Raw genomic sequence first — 12,027 nt, forward strand, 5'->3', positions numbered from 1 at the left:
GAAAACTCAAGAGTCTTACAGATTTTTCTAGATCTCTGATAGGTTCATTGACTTGCCATAATCAGTATGTGTGATAGATGATTTGGGGTGAATGGAATGATTTCAATCATTAAATTTAAAAGTGAATTTTTGACAAATTATTTTTTTTTCTTTTTTTTTTTTTATTTAACAGCTTTTTATTTACAAATTATATGTATGGGTAATTTTACAGCATTGACAATTGCCAAATCTTTTGTTTCAATTTTTCCTCTCCTTCCCCCCACCCTCTCCCCTAGATGGCAGGATTACCAGTAGATATTAAATATGTTAAAGCATAAATTAGATACACAATAAGTATACATGACCAAACCGTTATTTTGCTGTACAAAAAGAATCAGACTCTGAAATATTGTACAATTAGCCTATGAAGGAAATCCAAAATCAGGCAGGCAAAAATATAGGGATTGGGAATTCAATGTAATGGTTCTTAGTCATCTCCCAGAGTTCTTTCACTGCATGTAACTGGTTCAGTTCATTAATGCTCCATTGGAACTGATTTGGTTCATCTCATTGCTCAAGATGGTCATGTCCATCAGAATTGATCATCATATAGGATTGTTGTTGAAGTATATAATGATCTCCTGGTTCTGCTCATTTCACTCAGCATCAGTTCATGTAAGTCTCTCCAGGCCTTTCTGAAATCATCCTGTTGGTCTTTTTGACACATTATTAAACTTTAGAAAAAAGTTAGATTACTAAGCATATGGAAGAATGATAAAACATAGAGATTCAACAACTTATATATGGAACATGGAATCATGCTTATTGAGAAGGAACATGAGGTAATAGAAAGAACTCTGAACTTGGAATCAGGAGAAACTTGGGCTCAAATTCTGCTGTTCACACTTTCTAGACTGGATAATTCACTAAGTCTGGGTGATAATCATACCAGCAGTGTCTACCCTCCTAGGTTTTTATGAGAATCACAGGGGAGATAATATAGATAAAATTCTGTATACAGACCGGGTCTTATCATGGATAGAATTCTAGACTTGGAGTCAGGAAAATATGTGTTCAAATTTTTCCTTAGACATTTACTGGCTATGTGACATTGCACAAGTCATTTATCCTCTGCCTCAGATTCTTCATATGTAAAATGGGGATAATAATAGCATCTACTTCAGAGAGTTGTCATGAGGATAAAAAAAGATAATATTTTAAAAGTTGTTTTGCAAAATTCTGTTGTTATTGTTCAGTCATTTTTCAGTTGTGTCCAACTTTCCATGACCCCATTTGGAGTTTTGGTGGATTGCCGTTGTCTTCTCCAACTCAGGAAATTGAGGCAAACAGGTTAAGTGACTTGTCCAGGATCACATGGCTAATAGGGATCTCACTGACATGGATTATGATCTCATGAAGATGAGACTTCCTGACTCCAGATCCAAAGGTTTATCCATTGAGACAGCTAGCTGTCCCTTAAATCCTTGCAAATCTTAAAGTACTCTATAATATAAATGTTAGTTGCTATTATGTTAGTGGACATGTCATTACCATATCTCCATTATGAGATGTTACTAGATCATATTTGTTTCTTTGTTTTCCAGATATTACTTTGTTTTAACACCTAGAGATACTTTACACCAGTGATTTTAAACTTAAATAGAAGGGGATCCTGAAAGCTGCATATTGACTTAGGAAAACACAAATTAACATTATCTGTATTGTATTTATTTTATTCAACATTTTCCAGTTATGTTATAATCTGGTTGTTTTGCTAGTTGGCAATGAGCTTGTCACTTCTGGTCTCCATCCAATCTGTCCTAAAAGATTCCAGTTATTATTATTGATTGCTATATAATGATAAATTCACATTTAAGTAGTATTTTGAGATTTGCAAAGTATGATAAATAGACAGACAGCTAGATAGTTATATGTGTACATAAATATGTAATGGACATATATACATATTTATATATCATTTCATATGATCCTCACCATAATTCTTAAAGGTATGCAATATTAGTCCCATTTTAGAGATGAAGAAACTGCAGCTCTAAGGAATTAAATGACTTGTTCAAAGTCACAAATTATAAATGCCTGAAGCAGGATTCATATCCAAATTCCCCCAGATTCCAATGCCAACACTCTGCCTGGCATATTATGTTGCTTTATATGAAGACAAGTAATTCCATAAAGTGGGAATATGGGAACAAATTCATGAGAACAGGATAGTTTGGGTATTTTAGCCTACAGCTATGGTGTAGTGAAGAGAGCGTAAGATTTAAAAGTTAGAAAGCCTCTAAATATGTGTCACTTGATGGTTTATATACTTTTAAAAGGTATGATTACAACAAAAACATTTTAACAATATTATTGTTGTTGTTTTGGACAAAGTAATTAGGATTAAGTGACTTGTCCACGGTCACACAATAAGTAAGTGGTAAATGTCTGAGGCTGGATTTGAACTCAGGTCCTCCTGACTTCAAGACCAATGTTCTATCCACTCTGTCATCTAACCCCTAAATGGTTTTTTTTTTTAAGTTTAAAAAAATTTTTTTGAAAATAATTGCCTATATATTTAATGGTAGAAAATTGCTCTTTCTAGTATAGATGCTATGACTATATAAAACATTTTGAAAATTTTAAAGCATTATACAGGATATTCCAAAGTATTAGTGCAGTTTTAATTTATTAAAGCCTAAAACTACACTAAAACTTTTGGGACACCCTGCTTAAATGCTTGTTATTATTTTATTATTAAATCTTATTTGTTATCAATGATGATCAAAAGCCTTTGATAGGATGATTACATTCTGCTGGCATGGTTTCCAAATTCATTGGGACAAAATTTTGGGGAGTCTCAAATGCTTCATTCTATTATTCTTCACAGCACCTGACAATTTTAGGAAGGAAAGGATTGGGAGATGAGGAGGGACTTGCTGCTCACATTGGAGACTACACCATTCTCCAATTTCATAACAACAACAACAACAAAAACCCAAAAGTATTCCTAAAAGCTGACTTAAACTTTTTAGACTTGAAAATGTAGACTTGAGAGACATCAGTTCTAGTTTCAACAGTAAGAGAAGGTGAGTTTCACCAAGTAAGTAAATAAACATGGAGAAAACAAATCTTGGATGATGTCCATAAATTTAAAAAAAAATGGGAAGAAGCAGAAGAATGATTGAGAGGGAAAAAGTGGTGAGAAAGTTAGGAGAAAAATGGGAAAGCACAGTATAGGAGACCTAATGAAGAGTCTTAGTGTTATTCTTTTTAAGTGCCATCAATATTTTTATTAGGATTATGGAAATTAGGTGATTATTCCATAGAAAAACAAGGTTCTGTCTCAGAATTTTCATATAAGAGAATGTATTTGTTAAAAGAAAAGGAAGAACCAATCAGAAAATTTAGGTTTTAGGTGACAATCTGAATTATCTTAAGCCCACTGTGGTGAAATATTTAGAGGAAAGAAAACACTCCCCCACACTCTGTTTTAGCATTGTTAGCAAAACAAGAGTTTGTGAATTTTTAAATATTTTCAACAAAAATTAACTTTGGTTAGACATGTTTTCTAGCCATTATCTAAAAATACTTCCCCCTTAGCTTTATTCTGAAAGTATTATCCAAATTGCTTATTATAATTTTATTATGATCATCTGATGCTCCATCCCCTTCCTTCACTATTTACAATGTGATTTTGTGTGTGCATGTGGGAAATTCTACAAGCTCTTTCTCATATAGAATCCCCATAAGAAGTATTGCTGGCTCTAATTTCCAGATGAGGAAATTGAAGTACAGTTACTTCAGAGAAAGTATGTGAATCAATCAATAAGTATCCTTTGAAGGTCTTTGATTTGCGCTTTACTGAATATTAGGAAGAATATATAAGTAGTTTAAGATAGAGTTACTGCTCTAAAGAAAAATACAGCCTATTTACAGAAAGAAAAATTAAGTTCATAAAACAACTTTAGAGTAAGTGCTAAATAATAACAGTAGAATATAAACTCTTTGAGGACAAATACCTTTGTATCCTCAGGGCTTACAATAGAACCTTGAATATATTTGGCTTTTAATGTTTGTTGAATTAAGTTTAGAATTTAGAGAAGGAAGTTTAGAGAAGAGAAAGATCAATGTGGAAGGTATCAGACTTAGGCTAGACCTTTAAAGATAGATGGTATTTAAATGATTTTGGATAGAGGGAAAGCATTTCACACAAGGGAAAAAGTAATATAATAATTGTTTTACTGAAGGACTGGATATGTATTGAGGAGTAATTGTGTAGGTTATATATAAAGTGGTCTTTTTTGCCATTGTCTAACACAATCCTGGGAGATAGTAGGCATTCAATAATAAACTTGGATAAATGAATGAGTGGATGAGTGAAAATACACACACACATACACACACACACACACACACACACACACACACATATGAATGAATGAGTGAGAGTGAATGAACAAAGTGGGTCCACATTATATAAAGTCTTAAATGACAGACAGAAACTTTTGGACTTGATGTAAGAGGGTTCCATTGTAGATTTTGTTGGGAGTAGTACAATGAAAGTGGTGTTTTAGACTGAAAGAAGAATGCAGAGTGAGTAGGAAGGGAAGAAGCAGAATCAGGGAGGCCCATTGGGTAATATTTTTGTATTCTAGATAAGAGGTAATAAGAGTTTAGATTAAGAAGTAGCAGATGATGGAAATAGAATGGAGAGGAAAGAGTTAATCCAAAAATCATTTTGACAAAAGGAGTCACAGCTGAAAGCTACAAGGAAATAAAAAAAGGGGGAGTATGATTCCTAGACTGAAAATTTGAGGAAATAATGATTACTTGACAGAAAAGGTAGAGTTGGTAAGAAGATCCAGTTTGTTAGAATTAGGGATGGATGAGCTAGAGGAAAGGAAGACAAAAATAACTTTAGTTCTGAACATTTTAAATTTGTGGCGACTATAAGACCTCCAAATGTAGATTTCCTATAGTTGGGTGAAATTATAGGCACAAGTAAGAAATCCAAGCTGGAAACAGAGATTTGAGAATCATCTGTATTGTGCAAGGAGGTGTGATGTAGTGAAAGGTATACTCAACTTGGGGATCAAGAAACCTGGATTCATATTCTAACTCTGATACTTCATCTCTTTGCAGTAACTGTAAGCAAGTCATGTTCTTAATTTGTAAGATGAGAATAGTAGTACTAACTTCCCTCACAATTTTGCAATCTCTGAGGAAATGTGTTTGGAAACTTGAAAACATTATGTAAACCATAACTGTTATTATGTGTATTATTAAATCTATAACAATAAATGAGCTTGTTGAGATATTCTAAATTTGAAGATAGCCTGGGCAAGAGAGGGCAGTGTGGTAAGGTGGGGAGAAGATTCTTAGTTCATAGAAAGAAGGGTGATCAGCAAAGGAAATAGGGAAGCACAAAAATATAAAATACATAATTCTACTGGGAATCACATGAACACAAAAATACTAATTTCTAAAACATTTATTGAATTGTTACTTTTAATTTATTATGTGCTAGACACTAAGACAAAGATGAAAATTTAAAAAAATTCATATCCTCAAGAAGTTTGTGTTCTACTGGATATAATAGTATAATATTTTGTTACTTGTTACATTGGGCAATTGTTGCTTTGAAGACCTGTAAATTCTTAGAACTATTTCCATGAGCTAATGATTACAGTAGTAATATATAATAAATATGTTGGATAACTCCCCAAGAAGGATTGTTGGCAAGAACCTAAGGCAGTTAGTTGGTACAGTGGATAGAGCACTGGGCCTGGAGTTGGGAAGACCTAATTTCAAATCTGGTCTTAGATGCTTTTTAGCTGTGTGTGCCTAAGTAAGTCTCTTAATCACTGTCTGCCTCAATTTCCTCAACTGTAAAAATGAGAATAATATTAATAGTCCCTCCCTTTCAGGATTATTATGAGAATCAAATGAAATATTATTCATAAGATGCTTAGCAGAGTTTCTGGCATATAGTAGCTACTTAATAAATGCTTATTTCTTTCCTTTTCTTCTCTTTTTTTCCGCTCATGCATGAAAGTATTAGAAGCAGTTTTCCCCTGCTGACACCAATGATCAAACTATTCAACTAAGAAAAGGAATCTCATATGGGTCTCTTCCTAACTGTGTATATGGCATAAAGCAAAGTCATCTCTTTAGCCCAATTCAGCAATCATAAGTACTCCCTTGCTTTCCTTTAACAAGTTAATATGTAGACTGATTTTAGATTTGTGCTATGCCAGATACAAATAGTCTGTTAGAACTTTGTGTCTATAGCCCCAAAGCATTTTCAACTGTATTTTAGAAGGAAAAATGAAAAATCTGGAGATATCTTAGTCCAGTGGGAATCAGCATAATATATAATGTTAGAGGACCCAGATTCAAACTTCTCTTTTGATACTTACAAGTCATTTAATTTCTGAGCCTCACTTTTCTTGTCACAGTGACATATATAATCTCCAAGGATGGCAAGATAAACTAAAGTCCCTTTTAGCTCCATGATATTAGATTAACTTGGCCATTTGATTTCTTCTTGTTGACTTAGTTTTTCATGGCTACCTCTAGCTTATTTTCCTTAAAAAAATTATGTATTTATCTATCTACATACATACATTTTAAAAACCAGTTTCTATGGCAATAGCCTATCGATCAAATGTTTAAGAATTGAGACCTTCCTTTGGGATAATAGTTCTTTGAGGGAAAAAGTCATTTTCAGTACTTTTACCTGTAAAAAGAGGCCCAAGTTCTGATTTTTCCCCTGAGCTTTCAGAATGTGGTAGACTCTTGCTTTAACTGCTACTGAAATATGATAAGGAAAGAACATTTGTGCCAGAGAGTGCAGAGCAGGGTTTACTGAAAATTAAAAGATCCCAGCATTTTGTTTCCTCTTTAAAAATTGAGAGTGCCAAAGTAGATTTCTAACCCAGGGCTCTACGTACCTTTTAATGATTATTCCAAAGACTTCACGTGCAGAATGGTCAGAGTAGGAATTTCTTTTGCTTGACTATGCATATTTATTATAAGGGTTTCCTTTTCCTTTTTTAATTTTCTTTTTCAATGTGGGGTAGTAGGGAAATCATGAGAGGGAGAGAAAATAAATGCTTAATAATTAAAGAAAATAAAAATAATTTAAAATAGTTACCTAAGTTTTTGAGGATTGCTATTAGGGTTTACAAATAACAATAGAGTCTCTGTTAGGTAAGACAAATGTTCCTGCTTCAGCACACCATTTTTATTCTGAAAGTTTAAATTTTTATACATATTTTTGTCATTATGAATTTATATAGGCAGCTAAGCACTTTAGTGGATAAATTATAGGACATGCAGTAAGAAAAACCTGAATTCAAATTCATTCAAATTCTACCTCAGACATATACCATATTGTGATCCTGGTAAAGTCATATAACTTCTTTCTATCTTAGTGTCCTCTCTGTAAAATGAGAATGACAATAGTATCTACCTCTAAGCTTATTGTGAGGATCAATGAGGTAATGTATATAAATCACTTTGAAAATATTATTATTATAATTATTATTTCCTCCTTCTTTGTAGAGGAGGTTACAGCTTTGTGTCTTTCACAATCCATGTAATTTACTTTGTCTGCATTACTTTACTTGGTCATACATTTCTCCTCTCTGTGTTTGGCAAAATATTTTAAATTCTGGCAAATGAGTTATCCTATTGTTGTCAATAGTATTCATTGCTATTTTACTAGTAAAAATCTCCACCTTTTCCCATTTCTTTCCAGTTTTTCCAAGCATAGTTCAACTTCAAATGTGTTTGCCTTTGAAAGCTGGTTGGGAGAATAGATACTTCTTTCTCTGTATAAAATTACTAGAAACCCATTTTCTCAAAGAAAGAACTATATGTGAAGCAGAATCTAACATTTTTAGGGCTCAAAGAGGTTTTATGTGTGCCAGCTGATGGAGTGGGAGAATACCTTAATGTCCCTTTGAAAATATCAATATAACTTTTATGAATTAATATAAAATAGGGAAAGAAGGTATTGGGGATAACCGAGGCTTGTTGAGGTTTAAATGGCTTACTCAGACTACCTGTAGGATGTAATACTTAGGTCTGGTGGACATAGCCAGAATGCTTCTCCCCAGAAAGGAGATGGAAAGAAAAGCCTAGTAGAACAGAGGGAAGTCAGCATCTTGAACCAATGGTTCAACTTTTGTAACTAAAGACTCCTGTTTTCTGTAGCAGGACAACTTTCGGTGGGAGTGGCTTACTGCCCCCAGTAACAAAATAGGGCACTGTGCTGTGAAAGTGGGACAGCCAACCATTCTGCTTCAGCCCTTTGAAGGTAGCAGCAATGACTATTTCTTGAAATGGTGATATAAGCCTAACAGTAAATCTAGGCCTTCTCATTTTGGATTAACTCTTTGAGAAAGGACAGCTAGCCAGTCTCATTCTCTCAGGTGGTATTCACCCCACTACCTTTTTGATCTTGGGAAATCTTTAATCTTTCAGATAAAGAATTTTGTTGTCTGCTGATAGCTTTCCTTGTTTACCTAAAGTTAAATAATATATTATTTGGAAACATTACTCTCCACATTTGGATTTCATTATAATTATTTTGGGAGTTTGGCTGTCAAGCTTCATCCCATATAATTTCAGAAAAATTCTTATGTACAAAATAATAAATTTTATAATATCTGATATATCGCCTGCAATGATATGGTTCTCACACAGGAAAATTATCAGTATCAGTTCATTTCAGAAATTGTGATCTTTACTTAGATATAAATCTGGTCTCAGATACTAGCTATGTGACCCTAGGAAAGTCATGTAAACTCTATTTGCCTCAGTTTCTTTGACTGTAAAGGGAGAATAATAATAAAGCTATCTCACAGGGTTTTTGTGAGGATCAAATAAGATATTTGTTGAAAGAGCTTAGTTTGGTGAATGGATTTATAAATGCTTTTATTTCTTTTTCCTCCTTTCCCCCTTGTTCACAACATCAGCCTTTTATTTTGAACCTTGGTAGAAATATCGGCTGTGATTTCATGTTATTGCTCTCTTTGGTGAACCATTCATTCTTCCTTGGCTACTTTTGTTTCAGTTTCTACAGATGGAGCAGCAGAATCATCTGCCTTAGTTGATGACAATGGAAGTGAGGAAGATTACAGTTATGAAGAGATTTGTCAAGCCAGTCCCAGATACTTACAGCCTGGAGGAGAACAGCTAGCCATCAATGAGGTACTGTGGAAGAATCTTATTCTTTAATTGCCAAGTACTTCTAAGATTCATCATCAGTCCAGAATCTCACTCTTCCCGTGCTGGTTTTATAGTCATTAAAATTTCTAATCAACTCCTATGACAGTGAGATTTCGTTTTCCAGTCCTGGCTGCAAAATGAGCTGGGTGCTATGCTTAGGAGAATTTTCTGGGTACCTAAAGCTTAGATTTTGAAATGCCAAAGAACTTTTTGATTGTTTGTTTGAACAAATTCTCCTGAAATTTCCCCAAGAAATATCATATACATATTTTTTAAATAAAATATACTTGGGGAAAGGATTTAAGAGGTATACTTGAACAATGGATAGAACTCTGGGCTTGGAATCATCTTCATGTATTCAAATCTGGCCTTAATAGTTATTAACTATGAGAGCCCAGGCAAGCCACTTAACACTATTTGCCTCAGTTTCCTTATCTGTAAAATGAGCTGAAGAAGCAAATTACTCCATTATTTTTGCCAAGAAAACTCCAAAATGGGATCATGAAGAGTCAAACACTGATGAAATAACTGAACAGCTCTGCACTAAACATAATTAAATCTTTTCTTGATGATTCAAGGGTGTCATTGTGTATAGTAGTCATTATACTGAGTATACTTTAGTAGTAGTAGAAGTAATGATGATGATTTCTATAGCACTTTTCTAAAGCACTTTGCAAATATCTCATTTTATCCTTACAACAACCCTGAGAGGTTAGTGCTATTATCACACATTTTACAGATGAGTGATGTTAATAGCAATAACAATCACTAACAATTATTTAATTCTTTAAAGTTTATAAAACATTTTACAAATGTTATTTGATCCTCACAACTCCATGTGTAAGGCATTGTTCTTATCCCCATTTTACATATGATTACTGATTTTTAAAAACGTTTTTGATTTCTGTGCAATCAGATTTTCAGCTATCTCTTCTTTTCTTTTCTCTATTTACCTATCTGCCAATGCCTTCCTCTTGCCCCATTATAATTTATTAGCGGTTAAGACACCATTTAACCAAACTTATTAAAATATTGATCCATATTGAAGACAAGTTGGTTAATTCCTTGAAGAGGTCTTTTGTGAATAAAATGTATACTTTTGGGTGCATTTTTAAACATGGATTTGGACTTTGTTATATATCTTTTGGAGCTCCAACACCATTTTTGCTTACTTCCAGACTTTTCATCATATTTAAGATCATCTATGGCCCTAAGTCAATGAGGTTTTTCTATTTTAGGATTTATGAATCCTTTAAGAGAACTTGAGAAACTCTTCCTGTGCTATTTCTGGAATCTTTTGTATCATAATAGACAAAGAGATAGTGTTGTCTGATGGATGTAGAACCTGCCTTGGAGGCAGGTGAACCCTCAATTCCTGTTTCTGACATCGACTGGCTGAGAAACCATTTAATCTTTTGCTGCCCTCAAGTGATTCTCTAAGACTCAGTTGAGAAGCAGTTGCAGATCTGCATTGATAGAGAGACGTTTCCTTACCAGGAATTTGCTGTACCAATAAAATCACAGGTCTGACAAAATAAAAAACAGGGTCTCCAATCTTATTGTAGACAACCGTTAATTACAACATCCACTACAATAGTAGTTGGTTTAGAGGGTGTAAGAATACTGTATGGTGTGACTCCTGTACTTGAAGAAGTTATAAGTGCTTTTAAACTTAAATGTGTGTTTGTGTCTCCCATACAGCTAATCAGTGATGGCAACGTGGTCTATGCGGAAGCTTTGTGGGATCATGTGACCATGGATGATCAGGAGCTTGGCTTCAAAGCTGGAGATGTCATCCAAGTACTGGAGGCCTCCAATAAGGACTGGTGGTGGGGCAGGAATGAGGAGAAGGAAGCCTGGTTTCCTGCTAGCTTTGTCAGAGTAAGTGTATGCCATTTTCTATTTTTGGATGACAGAATTAAAATAACAGATTTCCAGAACTGGGAGGGACCTCAGAAGCAATCTAGCCTACCTTTTACTTGAACAAGAATCCCTCTGCAATATCTGCAACATCTATCATTTGTTAGAAGAAATCTTCATTAAGGATGAACCAACTCACTTCCTTGCAAGGAAGACCTTAGTATCACTCCAATTGTTAGAATAAGGAAGATTTCAAGTATAGAGAAGCCCATCTCTGGCAAGGCTGTTGTTGTGTGACATAGAAGGAAGCAGAAGAAATATCTCTAGCCTCCTCTCCTCCCACCCTTCTTCAAAGCAGACTTTCATTCCCACTAGGAGGAGAAGCAAGAAGTTAGGGCCAGAAGTCACTCTGCTCTCCTCAGAGAGAGGAGGTACTGGTTTAGAATTATATCTATCTGCTCCCTTAAATATTTAGGGATTAAATTATAAATTTAGGGAATCATAAATAAATTAAATGATGAAACAATTTAAAGTTAGATTGAATCTGATCATAGCATCATTATTTGGGACAAGAAGGATCCCAAGTATAGATCCAAGGTTTGACAGTTCTACAATGAACACACTGTAAATAGCAAAGAAACCTCTTTATCCACATAGTAACAAGATTGAAATCAGAGGAGATATACATTGGAGAATACACATAAGATACAATACTGAGTAACTTCCCCATCAGACATGAGATAAGTCAGCTCAAGCAAGAGATAAAATTCTAGATCTCAATCAAAAGGAAACTCCCTGAAGTCTCTAGTGTGGCAGTCTGGGAGACAGAGATGATGGAGACTGCCAGCTTCTCTCATGCTTTCCCAGAGTCTTTTCCTTCAGGAACCTGAAGTGGTGTTGGCCACTTCTGCTTTAGCTCTTGAAGCTGCAAGCTAGGAGCACTTGAAT

The 12,027-nt window shown here is 34.3% G+C and overlaps 1 protein-coding gene across 1 annotated transcript in view; it reads left to right on the top strand.

Annotated features, from left to right (window-relative positions):
• SPATA13 (spermatogenesis associated 13) overlaps positions 1-12,027 on the top strand; it is a 144,763-nt gene that overhangs the window by 103,281 nt on the left and 29,455 nt on the right. Inside the window, exons 5-6 of the mRNA XM_051986569.1 lie at positions 9,065-9,201; positions 10,921-11,100. Coding sequence (XP_051842529.1) covers positions 9,065-9,201; positions 10,921-11,100 — 317 coding nt within the window. The remainder of the gene's footprint in view (positions 1-9,064; positions 9,202-10,920; positions 11,101-12,027) is intronic.

Source organism: Antechinus flavipes, chromosome 3 (genome assembly GCF_016432865.1).
Source record: "Antechinus flavipes isolate AdamAnt ecotype Samford, QLD, Australia chromosome 3, AdamAnt_v2, whole genome shotgun sequence".
Classification (NCBI taxonomy): Eukaryota; Metazoa; Chordata; class Mammalia; order Dasyuromorphia; family Dasyuridae; genus Antechinus; species Antechinus flavipes.